This window comes from Pristis pectinata, chromosome 21 (genome assembly GCF_009764475.1).
Source record: "Pristis pectinata isolate sPriPec2 chromosome 21, sPriPec2.1.pri, whole genome shotgun sequence".
NCBI classification, from domain to species: domain Eukaryota; kingdom Metazoa; phylum Chordata; class Chondrichthyes; order Rhinopristiformes; family Pristidae; genus Pristis; species Pristis pectinata.
This window is the reverse complement of record NC_067425.1, coordinates 37,522,985-37,546,861: the sequence shown is the minus strand read 5'-3', so window position 1 is coordinate 37,546,861 and position 23,877 is coordinate 37,522,985. Positions and strand designations below refer to the sequence as shown.

The 23,877-nt window shown below is 44.9% G+C and overlaps 1 protein-coding gene across 1 annotated transcript in view; it reads right to left on the bottom strand.

Annotated features, from left to right (window-relative positions):
- Nucleotides 1-4,326: 4,326 nt before the first annotated feature.
- LOC127581381 (protein phosphatase PTC7 homolog) overlaps nucleotides 4,327-23,877 on the bottom strand; it is an 82,407-nt gene continuing 62,856 nt past the window's right edge. Inside the window, 2 exon segments of the mRNA XM_052035757.1 lie at nucleotides 4,327-11,702; nucleotides 12,944-13,073. Coding sequence (XP_051891717.1) covers nucleotides 11,644-11,702; nucleotides 12,944-13,073 — 189 coding nt within the window. The 3' untranslated portion in view covers nucleotides 4,327-11,643.

Sequence of the window (23,877 nt, the reverse complement as noted above, 5' to 3'; positions counted from 1 at the left end):
TTGTAAGACAAGCTTTTCACTATATCTGGGTACAAGTGACAATAATAAACCAATACCAATACCAATAGTCGACAGACTTCAGTATGGCTTTTTGACAAAGTTCCATGTTGGAAACTGGTCCAATTAGAGTCTGTGGGATCCAGGGCAAGTTGACAAGTTGGATCCAAAGTTGAGGCAGAGGGATCAGAGGCTGGCTCCCTTGCTGTTTGTTATCATTACAATATCACAGACAAATGTGCACTAGGAGCAGCTGCTTGCAGGTAAATCTACAATGAGAATGTTGTAGAACAGAGAGACCTCGGAGCCCAGGTACAGAGTTCCCTGAAAGTGACACACAGGTAGACAGGGTGGTGAAGGTGGCGTTTGGTACACTGGCCTTCAACATTCAGTTCATTGAGTACAAGAGCTGGGACATCATGTTGGAACTGTGCAAGTGGTTGGTGAGACCACACGTGGAGTACTGTGGGCAGTTCTGGTCGCCCAGTTTTAGGAAGGATGTCACTAAGCTGGAAAGGGTGCAGGAAAGATACACGAGGATGTTACCGGGACTGGAGGGCTTGAGTTATGAGAGGCTGGAGAGGCTGACTGGTGATCTGATAGAGGTCTAAAAAATCAATGAGGGGCACAGGTAAGGTGGACAGTCACAGTGTTTTTCCCAGGGTAGGAGATCTAAATCTAGAGGGCACAGGTTTAAGGTGAGAGGGGAAAGATTTAGAAGGGGTCTGAGGGGCAACTTTTTCCATGCAGAGGATGGTCGGTATATAGAACGAGCTGCCAGAGAATGAGGCAGGTACAATAACAACATTTAAAAGACATTTAGACAGGGTCATGGATAGGAAAAGTTTAGGATATGGGCCAAAGGCAGGCAAATGGGACCAGTTTGGATAGACGTCTTGATCAGCACGGACCAGTTGGGCTGAAGGGCCTGTTTTCCTGCTGTGTAACTCAATGGCACTTTGATTTAGTAAAGTGGAGCATTTTTAAAGTGAAGCAGTGAGAGTTCAGGCCAACATGTTCCCACAAGGGTGAAGGGCAAGTTTGGCAAGTCAAGGGAACCCTGGATGTTGAGCGATATCGAGGGTTCTTAAAGAAATAAAGCAAGCACATGGTAGGTATACAGCACAGAAACCTGTCCGTGCTGACAAGTGGGACTGCCCGAGCAAGTCCCACTTGCCTCTGCTTGGCCCATATCCCTTGAAACCTTTCCTATCCACATACCTGCCCAAATGTCTTTTAAACATTGTAATTGGACAGAGGAAGTGTTAGATGGGGCTTATTCTGTCTGGAGGTCCGTGGCTGATGGTGTTCCGCAGGGATCTGTACTGGGATCTCTGCTGTTTCTTATATGTGTAAAAGACATGGATGAAAATGTAGATGGGTGGGTTAGTAAATTCGTTGTGTTTTGATTAGTGCAGAAGGTTGCCAAAGGATACAGCAGGATATCGATCAGTTGCAGATGTGGGCAGAGAAATGGCAGATGGAGTTTAATCTGTGCAAATGTGACATTTAATCCATCCAAATGTGAGATCAAATGTAAAGGGAGAGTACACAGTTAATGGCAGGACCCTTAACAGTGTTGATGTACAGAGGGATCTTGGGGTCCAGGTCCAGAGCTCCATGAAAGTGGCTACACAGGTTGATAGGGTGGTAAAGAAGGCACATGGCATGCTTGCCTTTATTAGTTGAGACATTGCGTTCAAGAGTCAGGAAGTTATGTTGCAGCTTTATAAAACTCTGGTTAGGCTGCATCTGGAGTATTGCATTCAGTTCTGGTTGCCCCATTACAGGATGGATGTGGAGGCTTTGGGGAGGGTGCAGAAGAGGTTTACCAGGATGCTGCCTGGATTAGAGGGCATGTGCTACAAGGAGAGGTTGGACAAATTTGGGTTGTTTTCTCTGGAGTGGTGGAGGCTGAGGGGAGACCTGATAGAGGTTTATAAGATTATGATAGGCATAGATAGAGTAGACAGCCAGTATCTTTTTCCCAGAGTCGAAATGTCTAATACTAGAGGGCGTGCATTTAAGGTGAGAGGGGGCAAGTTCAAAGGAGGCGTGCGGGACAAGAGAGTGGTGGGTGCCTGGAATGAGCTGCCAGGTATGGTGGTGGAGGCAGTTACAATAAGACACATACATTTAAGAGGCTCTTAGATAGGCACATGAATGTGCAGAGAATGGAGGGATATGGACATTGTGTAGGCAGAAGGGATTTGTTGAGTTTGGTGTTTAATTAGTTGGGCACCACATGGTGGGCCAAAGGGCCTGTTCCTGTGCTGTACTGTTCTATGTTCTGTTCCATGTAGCTGCCTCGACCACTTCCTCCCACAGCTTGTCCCACACACCAACCAGCCCCCGGCTTCCTCTCAATCTTTCCCCTCACGTTAGACCTATCCCCTCAGGTTTTAGACCCCCAGAGGGACCAGATTAATCTTCACTTGGAAAGGCAGGGGTTGGCAAATTGGGTCCAAACTTGGCTTGGTGATGGGTGACAGTGAGCGGTGAGTGGACGGCTGTCACCAGAGGTCAGAGCTGGGATGGGTTATAGGGTAATAACTGTAGGGGGCATGATGAGTAATGTCGCAGATGAAATGGAACTTGGTTTGCTGATGAGGACAATCCCAGGCCACACGGTGATGTTGATCACCTGGGCAAGTGGGCAAGCAAGTACAGAAGGGCCCAGGGGCATTGAGGAACAGAGGGTCCTCAGTGAACAGGTCGCGGTGCAGGTAGGTGGGACACAGGTTGCTTGTGGCACAGCGTGGTGCAGCTTTATAAAACGTTGGTTGGACCACAGCTGGAATTTTGTGGCAGTTGTGGTCAGCACACTACAGGAAGGGTGTGACAGCACTGGAGAGGGTGCAGAGGGATTCGCCAGGGTGTTGCCTGTCTCGGGTATGAGATAGGCTGGGTTTGTTTCCCTTGGAGCGGAGGGAGCTGAGGGAGGACCTGAATGAGGTGGACAAAATTGTGAAAGGCAGAAATAGGACAGGTACATGGGAGAGTTGCCTTGAGACCAGAGGGTGTGGGTCTAAGGTAAGGAGTAAGAGGTTTAGAGGGGCGTTTTCACCTGGAGAGCTGCAGTCTGGACCCCACTGCCTGTGTGAATGGCAGAGGCAGGGACTTCACAAGATTTAAGTATTCAGATGAGCACTTAAATTGCCAAGACACAGAAGGCTCCAGGGTTGGTAACTGGGATTGGTGGAGATACCAATACCAGTCAGTTAGCAGGGACATGGTGGGCTGAGCCCAGTGTCTGTGCTGCACACTCGGAATTTGCCACTTCTCTTCGAAATGTTTCTTTCCATGATCTCAGACGCCCCAAAGTACTTGATAACCGATGATAGGTTTCGGGAGTGGTATGTAGTTGGCAGGGGTGGGATCCACAGCAGCAGTGAGACAGATGGGAGGCTGGAAATCATAGAACACACAGGAACAGGCCCTTTGGCCCACCATGTGCAAACTAATTAAACTAGGAATTAAACACCTAACTGAAATCCCTCCATTCCCTGCACATTCATGTGCCTATCGAAGACCCTCTTAAACCTCTGTTGTATCTGCCTCCACCCCCACCCCTGGCAGCACATTCCAGGCACCCACCAATAAAAACTTGCCCCGCACATCTCCTTTGAACTTACCTCCTCTCACCTTAAATCATAGAGCAACACAGCCTGGATACAGGCCCTTCAGCCCAACCAGTCCATGCCGACCACGGTGCTAGTCCCAATTTCCTGCATTCGGCCCATATCCCCCTCCATGTATCTATCCAAGTGCTTCTGAAATGATACCGTTGTACCTGCCTCAACCACTCATTCCGTATACACACCACCCTCTGCGTGAAAAACTTGATCCCTGGTCCCTTTTAAATCTTTCCCCTCTCACCCTATATCTATACCCCCTAGCTTTGGCCTCCCCTACCCTGGGGAAAAGACTGTTACCATCCACCTTATCTGTGCCTCTCATAATTTTAAACACCTCTATAACTTTCATTTGAAATCAGGGACTGATAGACTTTTGTTACCTTAGTTGTTAAGCGATATAATTTCAAGACACATGTACAACAAAACAAAAGGTTAATACGGAGGTTGTGGGCCGAAGAGCCTGTTTCTGTGTTGAACGGGCCCTTTCGGTGATGGTATGACATCACTCACATTGGGCACAATGAGCAATGACAAATGGAAACACCAAGGGCTAAATGGGCCACCTCTGCTTTCACAGGGTAAATCTGTTTCCTCTCACCACCCCCCACTCCCCTGCCCATACCTGGGCAGTAAGGTTTTACATGACAAAGGCATTGTCAGACCATTTTGGAAAAAGGCAAAACACACTGTGTTTAAATAAATAAAGATTATAATTTGTTCAATAGATTTACAGTTCATAACTTATGAATGTCATACTTGAACAATTTCAACAAACCTAAATTTTAAAACATTGGATACAAAGAAAAATTAACAGCTTGATTTTCAGATTACAGATAAAGACAAAAAATTCAAGTTCAACAATCTCTTTCCGTAAGTCATTACACACCAATATAACTGCACCCAAGCAAACTTCCACTGGTGCTTTTCAGTTTGGTTTTGTTGCAGTTGTGAAGAACAGAACACAGTGACCCAGCATTACTGTCGGGTTAGATCGTAAATGAAGCAAAAGAATTCAATTTTGAATGAAACCACAACATTTTACAAACACAGTCACTTTTTTACATGGATCCATCAGTTTGAGGGTTTCTCATGACTCTGCAAGGTTAAAGCTGCCCACTTCCTGTAAAGCAAAACTTTGGCTTTATAAAGTCATCTTTTTAAGTATTGACTTCTATTCTGTAAGATCAGGTAGGAGGTTACATCTCTGATCGCTCTGAAATATTTGGTCCTTGATTCAGAGTCCCACTGCCTGGAAGACTTAAAAAATCCTATGTCTCAAAAAGGACATTTCAAGTGTTTCTTTCCAAAGGCAGCTCTTCCTTATGGAAGTGTAGAGCTGCAGACCATGGTATTGACAGCAGTTCCCAGTGGTACCACTGGTATTCAGGACTAGTACACATGCACATTTTAACATCAAAGTTCCGATTTTCTGAATCCATTTTAGTTCTTAAATGTCTGAATATTAGAGATGTTAGAAGTATTGAAGCTGCAGCCCACCGGTGTCCCACTGGCACTAGCTAAGCGCGGGCAGAGGCAGCAGCTCCAGGTGAAGGGGCCAGATGAGCACAAACCCACTCATCATTTACCCAGAGAGTCAACAACAGCCCAAGTTAATCTGATCAACTGCAACATTTGCAAACCCAGTGAGACATGAGAGTTCTCCAAATTTCCACTGAATGAGGAAGCAGAAATTGACTGAAAGCCAAATGCTAGAAAAGTGCACAGAAAAGCAAGAGGTTGGTCCCCAAACCAGGCAGTTAATGGCTGCCAAGTCTACAGAAAGCACTCAGTTAAACTAACCTGGCACAAGAAAAGAAAATTAAACATAAAACTTGCAGCAATTTTATTCTTTTGATAGTTATACTAATGAATTTTAACCCATTTGGCTATTAGAGCCAAAGTATATTTCCAAAGATATCAGTTGTGGAAGAACCAGAAACCATGCCTGCACGACTAAATCTCCTCCTGACACCAAAACAGAAGTATACAAAACTTCTCAAAAGACAATTTTTCAGCATCCACAGATATATCAGAATTAAAGAATCTCAATAGGAAGTGAAAGCTCAACTGATCAGTGCACAACTCTGAAATAGTTGGTGGCTCTTAGCTTCACTGTGGGATGTGTGAACATGGGGTTAGAAAACGGTCAGTCACCTGCACTGAAACATACAACTTTGGGCTTTGTAGTAAAGCTACTGATTTTTGGGAACGAAATATAATAAGCATCTACTGCCATTTGCTAAAAGCAGGAAAGAGGAAATGGGAAAGGGGGAACGAGGAAAAGGGGGAAACAGGAGAGCTGGCAAACCGAGGAAGAAGAGGGGACAAGGGGGGAAGATACTTGGCAGGGGGAAGGGGGCAGCTGATCGAGAAGATCGCGGCAGAGAGTGGGAGGGAAGATAGCGAGGCAGACAGGTGGGCACCTACACGCAGATGGAGGGAGATGGAGATACAGAATGAAGGGATGATGGAAGGACATTGAAGCACCGGATCACAAAAATATTGTGGGTATATTTGATTGTTCTTGTTCATATTAAAATGAACAAGATCAAACTCTTCCAATGAAGTTTCTGACTTTAGACTGTTTACCCCATTCCCATCATCTCTCTTTTATTTACACGCTTCCAGACAGTTCTGTTCATCAGATTTACCTTATTTTAGAGAGCTCTCTCAGAATAACAAAAGGATGAGCTTTTGTGTACTTTTATAGGCAATGGTGAATTAGATCTAAATACGGAGCCCATGGTTAATCTCTGTATTACATCAGCTCCTTTGACACGCCCAACTCATTCACTAGAGACTAGAGATCATTTGAAAATGAAGCATTGACAATCTTGTCAAGTACTGTTCTGTATGCTGTATGTGATCTACATTAACGTTCTTTAGCCGAGGATGTTCCTGGGATCAGCTAGATCTCAATTACAGTTTAAAATGTACCAAAACCAAAAAATAACCAGATCTACTTTGCTCTCTCATTTGCTACAACCGGTCTTTTTTTATAATAAGAATGATTTCCTCTCCTCGGCACAATAAAAGTAACTTCACAACCTCTTGTTTCCTGCAGAAAGAGCCGGACAAGCACAACGACAATGCTGCCTGTGTTCTGCGTTCACTTTGAGCACAGATCCCCAGGAGATAAAGTGAGGAATGGGGCTCAATTTTCCTTTACAATAAGGAAAAGTCTCACCATTAAATTCCATGGCTACCCTAATACTTTCACATATATTTGCTATTTTAGACGTCTATGCCTGATCTCAGCATTCTCAACTTAAACACACTTCATTTCAATTTTTGCAACACAAATTTATGTTACTCTCAATTTCCATTGCTTAAGTTATTTTCCTGGTTAGTGCAATTTTTAATCAATAAATCCTACAATTTTAACATTATTCAGTTATGCAAATATGTGCAATATCTTTCTTCATTTTAAACAGATTTTAGTAAAACTCCTCAATCCTATATTGCCAGTGATTTATTTTATTTTACAGGGCAAGAAATAGATCTCTCTTCAAGAGAATTTCCACTTAAGAAAATTATGAACTGAATGGCGTTCATTGCACACCAGATGGAGAGATGTCTGAACCCAGAAAACCAAGGTTTGTGGACACACAGGCCAAGCCTCCGGCCAATGGATCCATGCGTTGCAGCTGTTAAAATTTCTCTTTAAACCAAGGGATTAACTGAAGGTGTGTACGGTTATAAACAAGTTTATAAAGACCTTGCTTTCAAACAAGCCAGAGAGACCTGCAGGAGCGAACAAAATGAAATTGTGAGACAGTAAGAGACTGCAGATCCATTCTCTTCCCTGGTATAGACATGCTGCAGCAATTGCAAAAAGTGTTCCTTGTATATCAAACAATTGATTGACATCTTTGGATGGCGCACGTAGTAATATTGTACCATAACGTAGCAATAATACATTTCTCACTGGATGGCCCATTCTTCAAGTAGAGGTGGATTAGTACATCTGGTAATAGCACAATACTACTCAGCATAGACAAAATGAATGGCATCACGTATTTCAGTTACAACATTTGAGATCTATACAACAGATCAAGGTATGTTCTAAAGGTTTCAAGTGCAGTGCTCCCATCATTGTGCAAAGATATCTAATTCCTTATGATCTGCCACTAGATTAAATAAATTGAACAAATAAAAATTGGGCTTGTCTTTTTAAAACTGAAGACTGCAGCAGAACCAAACCTGAAAAGCACCTGTACAAATCCACACAGGTAGTGCATGTGTCTGGCATATGCAAACAAATTATATATAGAGACTCACAGATACTGTATATTGCTGTAGCAATATCAATGGCTCAATTCAACAGCAGTAACTCTTCCATCCCAGAAGAATAACAAATCTTAGCCAAGCTACACCTTGTATCTTTCTCCAATGGGGAGCAGAGAAATGTGTGAAACAGTCACAATGCCATTGCAGCACGAAGTTCATCTGCTTCTCTCTCAAGCTTTCATCTCGCAATTTATCCCAGTGAATTAAACTGCAATTCTAAATTCCCATATCAAAATATTAACAATAGTTATTTTAATTGTACTTTTCTCCCCTTCACATAAGAATGTTTCCCTTGTGCATTCCTGACCTTCTGCACTACATGCTGCTGACCTAATCTGGTTAGAGGCTGAAAAATACACGGATCAACAGGGCAAAGGCAGACTTTGCCCTTCACAGGGTGAAAGACCAGATACTCTGGAGCAAGCCCTCCTGCTTTCAATGCTGCAGAGACTCTGCGAACCAGCACCCTATAGCTCCCTTCAGGTTACTGGTGAAATGCAGGGTCTTAAAATGCCAGGAGTCCACAAGCAGCTCGTCACAATTTTAAGATAATGCATATCACACAGTTCTTGAAAAGCTACAAAACGACAAACTTTGGTGCAACTTTTTTTGTGAAGACAGTCTCTGTAGCTGCTGTCTGCGAGAGCCTTGTTTGACCAGGGTAAAGTATACTCCATCCTACACCAACAATTACTACAAGCTGCTGAAACTTCTGTTGAACCACCACCACCTGCATTTTGTTCACTCAGTCGATGGACCCAGTGCAATCACCGATGTCCTTCAGCAAGGCTCACAAGGTGCTGCATGGCAGGCTGGGCAAGAAAGTCAAGGCAAGGGGCATCCAACAGAGAGTAGCCACATGGATCTGAAACTGGCTCAATGGCAGGAAGCAAAGAATAAAGCTGGGTGGGAGGGAGCAAATTCTGTGCGACAACTGCCTGAAACATTGGATCTATCAGGACAGTCCTGACTGGGGATCTTGGGAAGAAAGGAGAAGTAGGCTGTGTGTGGTGGGAGAATCATGAGACTGGAAGTTGTTGAGGGAAAGGAAACAACGTAGCGTTCAGTGGTGGGGTCACAGCCCAGGCAGAGGTACAAGGTGGTGCCTGCAGCCTCTGTTAAGTGGTAAGTGAGACAGACAATGACAGCACCAACTGAGGAGGTGTCACAGCACAGCAAGTTCAGGAGTACATGCAGCAGAACAAAAGAACTAATATTATACCAGCAGTTAGTGATGAATAGTTCGAGAAGGTAAGAGGCCAGGACGAGGGATTCAGCTGCATCAGGAATTCTAGAAATAGCAGAAAAGGCCCCCAGTCTAAGCTGAAGACACTGGCCAAAGAAATGGGTGCAGAGGCAGCGGGAGAGCTCAGCTTCACACCGGGCTCAGACGGGGACTTGGGAAGATGAAACTGAGACCTCTGCTGAAGGCAAATTATTTGGTGAGGGATAGGCGGAGGGGAAGATCAGAAGTGAACACTGAACAGGGCAAGAGGAACATGAAGGGGATGAAAGACCCAGGGTATCAGAGTTCAAGAGTTGTTGAAGCAGTAGCTTTGCAGAACACCCTCGTTCAGCCTGCCCGGGAGCCCCAGCGACCTGCCACTTTGATTCACCATCCCACTCTGACCCGACTTTCCAACAAAGCTCATGGAAGAGCATCTCACCTCCTACCTGGCTGCAGGATCCACAGCCCCATGTCACCATCTTATCTGGTTTGTATCAGCATTCTCTGCACCTCAAAACATTTGATTTCCAACTTTTCCAAGTTCTGTGACAGGTCATCACGAGACATTAACCCTCTCTTCCCCACTCTTCTCCCCTGATGCTGCTTTACCTGCTGAGTATTTCTAGCATTTTCTGGCTTTATTTCAGATTTCTAGCATCTGTAGCATTTTTGCTTTTCAATGGCCTTGCCCTGTTTTGCAAATTTTCATGATTCTAAAATCTGCTCTAAGTTCTAATTTCTATGTTCCTCCAAGTTCAGTGCAGTTGCCAGTAGACCAACACAGACCAGGAGAGAGAAGCAGATAGTCTTGGTGCCTGTAGGGTGAACAGCCAAAGAATGGGCCATTTCCCACTGGTGGCCTTCAGCAAACATCCCTAGTGGACCATCCAATATCCAGTGAACTGAGCAAGCAGTCCAACCAACACCTACTCCATCATTACATCTTCAGTTAACTGTTACCCTGATACAGGAGAGCATTTGACAGTGCTGGAAGAACTCATAACAAACTGAAACTGTGATTACAACATCAAGAATATAAATGTTGGCCACAAAAATCATCAAGCAGCTTCTGCTCATCTTATTTCCTTCAAATGAAGATTGTCAAGGCAAATAACCAGCTGTCGAAGAGATTTAAGTATAATTTCTTTTAACAACTCTCCAAATAAAACATCTGGAACAAAACCTAATCATCTGCAGTTTTAAGAATACGATCAAGAATATAAGTTAACCATGAGAGCCAAATGCTGATCTAGTTCAGTTCCACAATGAGACGGACCAAACATCAGACTCCAAAGATCTGTCTTCTCGCTGCTGCACACTCTGTTCTGCAGTGAAACACTAGCACGGAGCAATTGGCCTGCTGTACAAATCAATGTCAAGCCCAGAACGATGGTTCATGGAGAGTGTTCTTGTCTTGGTTATATTACCGATTCCGGATGAGGTCCAAGTGGTAATTTTGTCCACTTGAGGATTTTGTAACTTAAACGAATGAACAATAATTGTCAACGAGCAGAGGTTCCACCCACTGAACTTTATATGGATTGCTCATAAACAATTCTAGAAAACAACTTCAGATCAGAACAATCCATTGCTCAGAGGTCGAGGGGGCCACGGAGCACTTTTGTTTAAGAAGAGCACTGGGGGGGGGGGGGGGGCAGCCACGATAAGGATTGTGCACCCAGGCTGTTTCTCAGTACAGTGGGTTATTAGGCACTGTTTAGCTGCCAGTCAAGATCTGATAAGTTGTGTCTGGAAACAATTTGCATGTTCCAGCAGGCACCAGTGCATCAAAGCTAGCTCATATTAAAACGTACTCCACTCTGCTGTCACTCATTCTCTGATGTAGTACTTAGCTGGACCAACTTACAGCTCCTCTCCCAGAGAGTCTGAGCCAAAAACTAACCCTCCAGTCCATCCTGGTCAAAGGATGTTGGCAAAGTACAATGTGCACCCTAGATCATAAACCCTAATGCATATTTTAAAGTCTCACCCTAATGTATATTTTAAAAACAAATACATTTAGGTTCTTCCAGTGGGGCTTTTGGTAAGTTGAGGTGATCCAAGAGTGCATTGTATTTGTTTGACAAAATATTTTCTTAAAAAACATACATCTTTTAGCAGGCTGAATTTCCAGGAATCATTTGTCATCAAGGACACTGAATGGCTTTACCATCATGTGGTAAAAAGGTGTTTGAAAGAGGCTAATGCAGGGGGTACCGACTTTAGAGACAAACTATTTTACATACTTCCTAGGATGCAAAAAGCATTAAAGAGCAAAGTGTAACTGTTTTCAAATGACAGGAACTGATTAGAATGAGTGTTCACTCTATATTTCAACCATTGCAATTCCTTGAACTTGGTCATCTGAGGATGGCTTCCAACGGGATGCCCAGCAGAGATTTGTGGGATTCTCACAGCAAAGATTAAGGAGCCACTTCTGAGGCGTGTCAGCTGGGCACTTGTAGCCAACGAGGCAAAGGTTTCCTCTCTTCATTCTTTGCTCTCAGTCACTACAGACAATAGCACAGTGATGTCATCTGGTTTGCCACCTACAAAAGAAGTTGTATTCAAAATGCAGAATTATTAATGGAGGCAAGTAATCTAGTGGGATTTGTCTGAATATTATTGGTTGCCACACAAGTTAATTGTTTGATGTTTAATAGAATTCTAGAAAGCTAGAAAATGCTGCTGATTATTTTTTATTTCTTTCACAGATGTGGATACCACTAGCAAAGCTGCATTCATTGTTAACCTTTACTGCTGTCTGAAAGGAGTATTTTTCTGAGTCACTTCAAAGGGCAATTAATCATCAAACATATTGTTGGTCTGGACTCAGATTCAGCCAAAGTATGTAGGTAGTGAGGCAGTCTTCATTCCCTGCAGACATCACGGAACTAACTGTGTGAACCACAAGAGTGTTTAAGCGGTCTGTTGCACCACTACTAGTGCCGGCTTCGATATAACAAATATTTAAATTAGTTGCCATTATGGAATTCAAACTCCTGTCTCCAGATCAATAGTGCAGACCTCTGGATACCAGTCCAGTAACTTCGCCAAGATGCTACTGGAACTTTAATCAATAACTGAGTGAAAACATTCACTGACTGAAAACTCAGGGCAACAGTGGCAGAGCAGGAGGTCAAACGTGCTTGTGTTTCAGAAACTAGAGCACAGCAGACATGAATTTCAGGCCATTGTGTTCTGTCACTCTCGCATTCCTGGACACCAAGTTTAGCCTGTTTCCTTGCTCTTTCCAATTACTTAATACCTTGCTTGGAAGAAATATTGTAGAAGATTGACAAAAAAAAATGTGAAAAGTCTGCTCAAAAGGGCAGAGTAACCGATATGAAGCAACAACCAAAGGCACTTCCCTCCTGGGTATCACAGCGTATCCAGATTGTGGACCATTGGCCAAGTGAGGGGTAAATCGGCATGCCCCTATTCCCCCTCACCATCAGTTCCCTCTTGCTGCATGTTACAGCAAAGTTGGGCAGTTTGTGGTGTACGGGTATGAAAAATCATTCCTCAGGTCCCAGAACTACTTTACTGATACAGGCAGTTCCAAATTTGTTTTGTCACAGATTTGAGCATATTTGACGCTAGCTATACAAAGCATGAGGCAAAATTCAGTTCTAATTTATGCAGCAAATCACAACAAAAGAACAGGTACTTAAGAAATGCAGGCAGCTTCTCACTGTATAACCATAAATCCACAGCCAGAAACATCTGCACATCCACATGCCCTGGAACATGAGAAAGTTTTATTTCGTTCACAGCAGCAAACATTTACCTTGGACGTTCAGCCCGTTCTCACAGGCACGCTGTGCGAAGGGCGACATGTAGTTTGGGTCATACGCCAACTGCTGGGCTTGTTCTGCTATGTTTTGCACCGTTTCTTTCATGCTCTCGTAATTAGAATCCTGTAACAAGACGTTGGCGTCAAGTTGAATACAACTACCTTCACAGCAAATACTTATCCGCAATAAAAATATCTCTGCATGAGCCCATTGGTAAAAATGTCCAGGCTGAGCTAACTTACTGGACTCTGCCTGTACAAACAGTAACTACCTTCCCTCTGGAGAAGTTACACAGAGAGTGGGACTCTCCTACAAAGTTAACCTCTCAATCTGAGTCATCTGTCAACGCCAACTGAATCCAACAGGGAAAGCTCCATCTATTTTGTTAGTCATGATAATGTTTATATTTCCATAAAAGAAACATACTCTTATTATTTCCACACAGAAGACCATTTGGCCCTCTGGATTCATACTAGCATCCAGTAGAGCAGACCCATTCGCCCTCTCATTTCCCTGTACCCTTGAAACCAATTCACTCTCACATGCCCATCAACTCCCCTTTGATACTTCTGCCCACTTCCCCAAAGCAGAGGTAATTTACAGCAGCCAATTAACCCACCAGAGGTTTTTGGAAGGAGTGCCAGGGTGAAACCCACACATTGTATATTCTCCACACAGACAGCACCCTGGGGAAGGACAGAGCACGAATCCCTGGGGCTGAGAGACAGTAGTGATAACAGGCAAGGTGGAGCCAGAGGCACAGCTGCCTGGGAGATGGGGAACAGAAAAAGATTGGGGAATAGACACCAGAGGTGCAAGTGAAAATCAGATCGAGAGACAGGGGCATTGCTGCATACAAACAGAGGACAGAGTAAAGACCGAGAAAGAGAGACAGAAGAGATTGGGGGATGCACACGGACAGAGGCTGATGGAAATAAACACTGAGCATGCAACCAATCATGCACAGTAAATGGGATTTGCTGCCATCAAGTGCAAGTTGGGGTTCTGTTGTACCCAACATGCAATTATGAAACAACACAGCCAGCATCAGAGCACGCAATCAAACTCCTTACAAGACGTGGTCTCTCCATCGGTTTTACTGGTGCTAGGATACAGAAAACAAAAGGTACAGAGTACTGAAAATAGGCAAGGCCCTTTAGGAGTACAGAACATGTGGGGGGGGGGGGGGTGACTTAAAAACTTCGGAGGGAAAAGAGGGGCATGAAATATTTCAAGGCATTTTACCAGGGAGCAGATTACAAGGGGCCCTGACAGACATTTTTAAATTTTCACTGGCCGTAGAACAGGTGCCAGGTGACTGGAGGACAACCTTTGTCAGAAGCCAGTGCAAGGGAAGCTTTGTCGATGGGAGATCCACTCTGACTAATTTGCTTGAGTGAGATTTTTTGAAGAAGTGAATATACTAAAGAGGGCAGTGCAGTTGATGCAGTCTCCTGGACTTCGACAAGGTCCCATGTGGAAAGCTGCTGCAGAAGGCTAGAGCCCCTAGGATCCAAGGCACATTGGCAAAGTGGATCCAAAACTGGCTTGCTAGGAGAAGACAGACAGTGATAGTGGAGAGTTGCTTCCGTGATTTGAAGTCTGTGACCAGTGGTGTACTCAGGGATCGGTGATGGGACCCTTGCTGTTTTGTCATATACATAAATGATTTGGACATGAATGTAGGAATTGGTTAGCTTGCAGGTGACACATGATGCAGCTCTACAAAACTCTGGTTAGACCACACTCGAAGTACTGTGTCCAGTTCTGGTTGCCTCATTATAGGAAGGATGTGGAAGCGTTGGAAAGGGTGCAGAGGAGATTTACCAGGATGCTGCCTGGTATAGAGAGTATGCATTATGAGCAGAGACTAAGAGAGCTAGGGCTTTACTCTTTGGAGAGGAGGATGAGAGGAGACAAAATAGAGGTATACAAAATATTAAGAGGAATAGATAGAGTAGACAGCCAGCACCTCTTTCCCAGGGCACCAATGGTCAATACAAGAGGGCATGGCTTTAAGGTAATAGGTGGGAAGTTCAAGGGAGAGATCAAGGGAACAAGAAAGGAGCAGTTACTCTACTGGGAGTACTCTACAGGCCCCCCAGTAGCAGCAAGGATATTGAGGAGCAGATTGGGAGACAGATTTTGGAAAGGTGCAAGAATAACAGGGTGGTTATCATGGGAGACTTCAACTTCCTAAATATTCATTGGCACCTGCTTAGTACCAAAGGTTTAGACAGGGCAGAGTTCGTTAAGTGTGTCCAGGATGGATTCCTGTCACAGTATGTTGACAGGCCGACTAGAGGGAATGCCATATTAGGTCTAGTATTAGGTAATGAACCGGGTCAGGTGACAGATCTCTTGGTGGGTGAGCATTTGGGGGACAGTGACCACTCCTCCATAACCTTTAGCATTGTCATGGACAAGGATAGGAGCAGAGAGGACGGGAAGATATTTAATTGGGGAAAGGCAAATTATGAGGCTATAAGGCTAGAACTTTAGAGTGTAAATTAGGATGACATTTTTGAAGGGAAATAGACTATGGAGATGTGGTCATTGTTCAGGGATCTCTTGCAGGATGTTAGGGATAAATTTGTCCCAGTGAGGCAGAGAAAGAATGGCAGAGTGAAGGAACCATGGGTGACAAGAGAGGTGGAACAACTAGTTAGGAAGAAGGCAGCAGCACACATAAGGTGTAAGCAGCAAGGATCAGACAGGGCTCGTGAGGAATATAGGGTAGCAAGGAGGGAACTTAAGAAGGCGCTGAGGAGAGCAAGGGGACATGAAAAGGCTTTGGTGAGTAGGGTTAAGGAGAATCCCAAGGCTTTTTTCTTGTACGTGAAGAGCAGAAGGATGGCTAGAGTAAAGGTAGGTCCGATTAAAGACAAAGGTGGGAAGCTGTGGAAGTGGGTGAGGTTCTAAATGAATACTTCTCTTCAGTATTCATCAAGGGGAGGGGTCTTGATGATGCTGAGGACAGTGTTGGTAAGGGTAATGTTCTAGAGCATGTAGATATCAAGAGAGTGGATGTGTTGGAGCTGTTAGAAAATATTAGGACAGATAAGTCCCCGGGGCCTGACGGAATATTCCCCAGGCTGCTTGTGAGGCAAGGGAGGAGATTGCTGAACCCTTGGCTAGGATTTTTGAGTCCTCGTTGTCCACGGGAATGGTACCAGAGGATTGGAGGTTGGCCAATGTTGTGCCCTTATTCAAAAAAGGTAGTAGGGATAGTCCAGGGAATTACAGACCAGTGAGTCTTATGTCTGTGGTGGGTAAGCTGTTAGAAAGGATTCTAAGATATAGGATCTGTGAGCATTTAGAGAATCATGAACTGATTAGGGACAGCCAGCATGGCTTTGTGAAAGGAAGATCTTGCCTCACAAGCCTGATAGGGTTCTTTGAGGAGATGACCAGGAAGATTGATGAGGGTAGTGCAGTAGATGTGGTCTACATGGATTTTAGTAAGGCATTTGACAAGGTTCCACATGGTAGGCTTCTTCAGAAGGTCAGAGAGCAAGGGATCCAGGGAAGCTTGGCCGTGTGGATTCAGAATTGGCTTGCCTGTAGAAAGCAGAGGGTTGTGGTGGAGGGAGTGCATTCGGATTGGAGGGCTGTGACTAGTGGTGTCCCACAAGGATTGGTTCTGGGACCTCTACTTTTCGTGACATTTATTAATGACTTGGATGAGGGAGTAGAAGGGTGGGTTAGCGAGTTTGCAGATGACACAAAGGTTGGTGGTGTTGTGGATAGTGTGGAGGACTGTCGAAGATTGCAGAGGGATATTGATAGGATGCAGAGCTGGGCTGAGAAGTGGCAGATGGAGTTCAATCCGGAGAAGTGTGAGGGGGTACACTTTGGAAGGACAAACTCCAAGGCGGAGTACAAGGTTAATAGCAGGATACTGGGTAGTGTGGAGGAGCAGAGGGATCTGGGGGTTCATATCCACAGATCACTGAAAGTTGCCTCACAGGTGGATAGGGTAGTTAAGAAAGCTTATGGGATGTTGGCTTTCATAAGTCGTGGGATCGAGTTTAAGAGCCGCGAGGTAATGATGCAGCTCTACAAAACTCTGGTTAGACCACACTTGGAGTACTGTGTCCAGTTCTGGTTGCCTCATTATTGGAAGGATGTGGAAGTGTTGGAAAGGGTGCAGAGGAGATTTACCAGGATGCTGCCTGGATTAGAGAGTATGGATTATGAGGAGAGACTAAGGGAGCTAGGGCTTTACTCTTTGGAGAGGAGGAGGATGAGAGGAGACTTGATAGAGGTACACAAAATATTAAGAGGAATCGATAGAGTAGACAGCCAGCGCCTCTTTCCCAGGGCACCAATGCTCAATACAAGAGGGCATGGCTTTAAAGTAATGGGTGGGAAGTTCAAGGGAGATATCAGAGGAAGGTTTTTCACCCAGAGAGTGGTTGGTGCATGGAATGCACTGCCTGGGGTAGTGGTGGAGGCAGGTCAAATTCAAGAGATTGTTAGATAAGCATATGGAGGAATTTAAAAGAGAGGGATATGTGGGAGGAAGGGGTTAGATAGTCTTAGGCGTGGTTTAAAGGTCAGCACAACATGGTGGGCCGAAGGGCCTGTATTGTTCTATGGTACCCAGAGAGTGGTTGGTGCATGGAATGCGCTGACTGGGGCAGTGGTGGAGGCAGGTACATTGGTCAAATTCAAGAGATTGCTAGATAAGCATATGGAGGAATTTAAAATAGAGGGATATGTGGTAGGAAGGGCTTAGATAGTCTTCGGTGAGGTTTAAAGGTCAGCACAACATTGTGGGCCGAAGGGCCTGTATTGTGCTGTACTGTTCTATGAATCTATGACACAAAAATTGGTGCACTACAATGGACTTTGTTTTTATTTTGTTCTAATTGTGTTCTTTCTTGTAAACTTTTGTATAATTTATGTTCTTCTTATGAATATTGTGTCTCTGATGCTATGTGCCTGTGATGCTGCTGCAAGTAAGTTTTTCATTGCACCTGTGCATGTGCATGTGACAATAAACCCCACTTGACTTGACTTGACAACTGTACATCAGCTGCAGCTGGCTCATCCAGCCTGGCCCCATTCATTTGAATCAATGGTGTGGAAGGAAGTTGTAGGTGACAATTGATCAGCTGGTAAATTTGGCAGAGGAACGGCTTATGGGACTTGATCCTGATAAGTGCCAGGTGACACATTTTGGGATGGTAGGGCCCGAGGGAGTAATGAAGAGCAGAGGGCCTTTGTGTACAAGCTCACAGGGAGACACCGCAAATGCTGGAATGTGGAGCAACACACAATCTGCTGGAGAAGCTCAGCGGGTCGAGCAGCATCTGTGGTAAGAAAAGAATTGTCGACATTTCGGGTCGAGACCCTGCATCAGGACTCCATGGAGCCCTATTTGCCATAGATCCCTAAAGGTGGCAGCACAAGTAGACACAGTGGTGAAGGTGGTATATAGGATGCTGGCCTTCATTAGGTGGGGTAAAGTTACAAGGGCATGGAGATCATGGCACAGCTTAATGAGACCTTGGTTAGGCCACAGCTGAAACTGTGCGTGTAGTTTTGGTCATCCCACCACAGGAAGAACGGGACTGCAGTGGAGAGGAGATTTGGCCAGAATGTTGTGTTCCATTTATGAGGAGAGACTGGGTGTTTTCTCCTTGGATCAGCAGAGCTGGGGCTGGGGTCCTGACAGAGAGGACAGAAGTACCTGGCACAAGTAGGGTGGATAGTGAGAAACTTTTCTCCATAACAAAGACATCTGGAACCGGGGGCACAGGTTTAAGTTAAGGACGAAGAGGGTTAGAGAGGATGTGAGGAAAAATAATTCACCCAGTGGGTGGCTGTAATCTGGAACACACTGCCTGAGCTGGTGGAGTGTGGGGCTCTCACAACAAGAGAAGTGGATGAGCAGTTGTGTTGCCAAGACATAGGATACAAGTTAGCACTGAAGTTCTAGTAAATGGGATTAGCATAGAACATAGAACAGTACAGCACAGTACAGTCCCTTCGGCCCACTATGTCATGCCGACCCATACAAACCTACTCCATGATCAATCTAACCCTTCCCTCCTACACAGCCCATAACCCTCCATTTTTCTTACATCCATGTGCCCATCTAAGAGTCCTTAAATGTCCCTACTGTATCAGCCTCCGTTCCAGACACCCACCACTAAAGGACCTACCTCTGACATCTCCCCTAAACTTTCCTCCTGTGACCTTAAACTGATGTCCTCTGGTATTGCCGCCCTGGGGAAAAGGTGCTGGCTGTCCACTCTGTCTATGCCCCTCGTAATCTTATACACAAGATGGATACTTGATGATCAGCATGGACTTGGTGGATGAAAGGTCAGGTTCTGTGCTGTACGACCCAATGACAACTCACATGTTTTATTGCAAATTATTGTTGCAAGGAAGGGAGAAGAGGTGAGGCTGGCAAAGCCACTGCCACACAGCTCCAGAGACCCAGGCGCAATCCTGACCTCAGGTGCTGTCTGTGTGGAGTTTGCATGCTCTCCCTGCGACCTCCTGGATTTCCAACAAATGCTCTGGTTTCCTCCCACATCTCAAAGACGTGCAGATAAGTGAACACAGTGCTGTAAACTGCCCTCAGTACAGATGCTGGCTGGAGAATTAGGGCCGTTAATAGTCACAGAACAGCACAGGAACAGGCCCTTCAGCCCACCATGATGCCAATCTAACTAATCCCATGTGCCTGCACATGGTCTCTGTCCCTCCATCCCCTGCCTGTTCTTCTGTCTGTCCAAATGCCCTTTAAACATTGCTATCTTATATCCTTCCACCACCTCCCCTGGCAGCCCGTTCCAGGCACCCACCACACTCTGTAAAAACAAACCTGCCTCATACATTCCTTTAAGCCTTCCCCCCCCCCGCCCCCCCCCCCCCCCCCACGTCCTTTACGTCCTTGTATTTCACATTTCCAACCCTGGAGAAAGACACCTGCTGTATCTACGCCTCTCGTAATTTTATATACTTCTGATCAGATCTCCCACTGAATCCATGTGGCAGCAACGGTTTAGGAAGCAAGGACACTTTGATGTGGAAAATTAATAGAGATTTAGTTTTTAACTACCAAGGGTGGAGCTCCCCTGAACAGTCAGTTACGGGGCCAGACGGGAACAGAACCCCACTTCTTATTTTGTTACAGTTCCTGGCGCAGCACCAGCCTCCCACCCAATCTTCAACCTTCCTCAGCTCACTTCTGGGGATGCAACCTTGGTTCTGTGCCCCAGGGGTTCCTGCAATACACTGAAAGGCAAAAAATAAATGCAAGGCGGTGGTCAATTAATATTGGGCCAAGTGCTGGAAAATGGGATGAATATGGACAGATGCCCACCCGAAGGGCCAAGTGGCCACTTTCCATGCTGTCTGTCTGTGGAGCATTTTACCCAAAGCTCTGGGCCCTGATTTAAAAAGCAGCAGAAGTATAAGGCAATGCAATGTTTTGCATAAAGCACGAAAAACACCTGTCCTGGAATATTGTTCAATTTTCTCACTGAACCGAGACTTCCCGCCCCCCAAAAAAGGGAAGAGGTGCTGTGCTGGATGCCAGAGAGAACTGCCTTCCAGACATGGGAAGGGAAATCCATTTATTCTTTGATTTACTAAAGTGAACTGGATTATAATTATTTCTCTGCCCATTGCCCCAACTGTAATACAACTGTGGTGATGAGATCCAGCCCAGGTGGATTTACCACAAACCACGAGGTGGGTAGAGGTGAGACAGTGAATTCTATGTCTGGGGGTAGATCCCTCATCTACCCAACACTCACCATCTGAAGTAACAGCTATAAGCACAAGTTCAGCAACAATTTAACTTTTTTTTCTTGTTTTTTTTGGCTAAATTAGGGGTATAAAAGTTAGATTGTGGGGAGAAGAGGAGAGTGAAGGAAGTGTGCATTCATGGCACCTCCGCCTACCAATGTCATGGCTTCTGCTTTCCCCCTTCCCACTTGTTGGTTGGAAGGAACTGTGCAATCACATCACTTTGTCAGTGGTAGTCTGCTACCTCTTGTGGAGAAGCACCTTCCTCTACAAGAGTTAATGTCTGAGACATTTAGATTATGCAGCAAATGTGGCTGACTTGTCCTTGAGGGTCTGATTAAATTGCAGGTGGATGGAGTAGAGATGATGTAAATGCTGCTACTTTTGAGAATTGATAGAAATCAGAAATTTCACAGCACTTGGAGCTTTCTGTCACTTCATCTGTGGCTGAGGAGTGAAGTTCCTATATTTATTCCTCAGTGGCTCCCCTGTACATCAGGGGTCAGGAACAGTTCATCAGAGGACAAGACTGCAGCAGATAGCAGTAGCAGATCCAAATCCAAACACAGAAATATGATGTTGTAGCCATTATAGAGACTTGGCTGAGAAAGGGACAGGATTGGACGTTTGATGTTCCAGGATTTTTGATGTTTTCAGAAAAGATGGAAAGGGAGGTACACTACTGGTCGGGGACAATATCACAGCTGCACTCAGAGGGGACATAATGGAGAGCTTATCCACTGAGTCTATATGGGTAGAACTCGAAAATAAGAAAGGTGCAATCACTCTGGTGGGATTATACTACAGACCCCCCAATAGCCATCAGGACACTGAGGAACAGATATGCAGGCAGATTAGGGAAAGGTGTGAAAAAACAGGTGACTTCAACTTTCCCAATATAGACTGGGATCTCCTTAGGGCAAGAAGTTTAGATGGGGCAGAATTTATTAGGTGCATCCAGGAGGGTTTCTTAAATCCGTATGTAGGTAGTCCAATGAAAGGAGGGTCCATACTGGACCTGGTGTTGGGAGATGAGCCTGGCCAGATGAAGCTGGAAAGGGTGCAGAAAAGATTCACGAGGATGTTACTGGGTCAGGACAGCTTGGGTTACAAGGAGAGACTGGATAGGCTGGGACTGTTTTCCCTGGAGCGAAGGAGATGCTTTAGAGAGGTTTATAAGATAAGATTTCTTTATTAGTCACATGTACATCGAAACACACAGTGAAATGCATCTTTTGTGTAGAGTGTTCTGGGGGCAGCCCATAAGTGTCGCCACGCTTCCGACACCAACACAACTTCCTAACTCGTACGTCTTTGGAATGCGGGAGGAAACCCACGCAGACACGGGGAGAATGTGCAAACTCCTATCAGGCAGCGGCCAGAATTGAAACCCAGGTCGCTGGCACTGTAATAGCGTTACGCTAACCGCTACACTCCTGTTAGGGTTGATGGATAGACATACAAGTCAGTGAACCCTGGCTAACAAGAGATATCGAGGTTCTAGTCAGGAAAAAGAAGTGTTACATCACGTTTAGGCAGCTGGGTACAAATAAATCCCTCAACAAACATAAAAAAATTAAGACCAGGCTTAAGAGGGGAATCAGGGGGGGCAAAAAGAGGGTATGAGATGGATTTGGCAGGCAGGGTGAAAGATAATCCCAATAAGTTCTTCCATCATATTAACAGCAAAAGGGTGACTAGGCAGAGACTAGGTCCTCTTAAGGACCATCAGGGCATCCCACCATTATAAGGCTATTGAACGGTATGATAAGATGGACTCTTGACCTCACAATCTACCTTGTTATGGCCTTGGACCTTATTGTCTACCTGCACTGCACTTTCTCTGTAGCTGTTACACTTTATTCTGCATTCTGTTATGTTTTACCTTGTATACCTCAATGCACTGTGTAATGAATTGATCTGTATGAATGGTATGCAAGACAAGTTCTTCACTGTACCTCAGTACATGTGACTATAAGCCAACTTACCCTGAGATAAGATCAAGTACAGCCCCCTCTTTACATGTGGCTTCAGAAATCCTTTGGGATGTACCTTGTGAATGCCATCCAAGCCCTTTGCACTCAGGTAACCCCAGTCAATATTGGGAAAGTTAAAGTCCCCACTACCCATTGCTCTTACACCCTTTTGCAATCTGCCTACATACCTGCTCTTCTAATTCCCACTGACAATTGGGAACCCCATCAAAGTGATCACCCCTTTCTTATTCCTAAGTTCTCCCACGATTGGTCGATCCCTCCAGGACATCCTCCCTGAGTACAGCCGTAATGTTCTTCCTGATCAGCAGTGCAATGTCCCCTCCCCTTCTGCAGCCCCTGTCACACCCGGAACATTGAGCTGCCAGTCCTGCCCTTTCCTCAAGCACATTTCTGTGATTGCAACAATATCATAATCCCGTGTGCTGATCCATTTACACATATGTATTTGAATGATAAGCAGCAATGCTTGTATGTTTTTGCACATTTAACAACCGGGTAGGAGAATACATTGCCAAACACTACCTGCTTTTGAAAATGGTCCTTCTGAATCAAAAGCTATCAAAGCAGCAGAGGTACTAAAAAATATCCAGATTGCTGGATGAAAACAGAACCTAATTTTGCAAATATACCCAAAGACCAAGTTAATTGAGTACACACATTCTGTGCCAGCATTGAGCTGGGGCTAGTCTTTGGGTGGTGCAGCAAACTTGGAAGGTTAAGTTACCAGTCATGTGCACGGCAGTCCAGTGGAAAACTCCCCCCCACAACAAACATTTGAAACAAATCCACGGTGTGACGACAGAAGTCATCTGTATGTTTAAAGTTCAACAGTGTCCGTACTTCATTCAGTTTGCATTTACAGAAAGAGTGGTGGACCCCTATGCTGGAGCTCCTTTGCAAATTCTCAGTTCCTTCGGTGACAATCTGCTAAAGGATTGAGACACTGACAGGAGACCCTTAGTACATGGGAACCAATGCATTGGAGGGCAAGGTAATTCACAACTTTGACTAAATTCAGCAGTGACTGACAGTATTGAGTTGACATCACTTGTGCATTATACATATTTATATAGTTTTCTTCAAAACTAGCTCCTTTCTCATGACATTACTCATAGGCAAAAATATATCTTCCCTCAAGTTACACACAGACATAAACA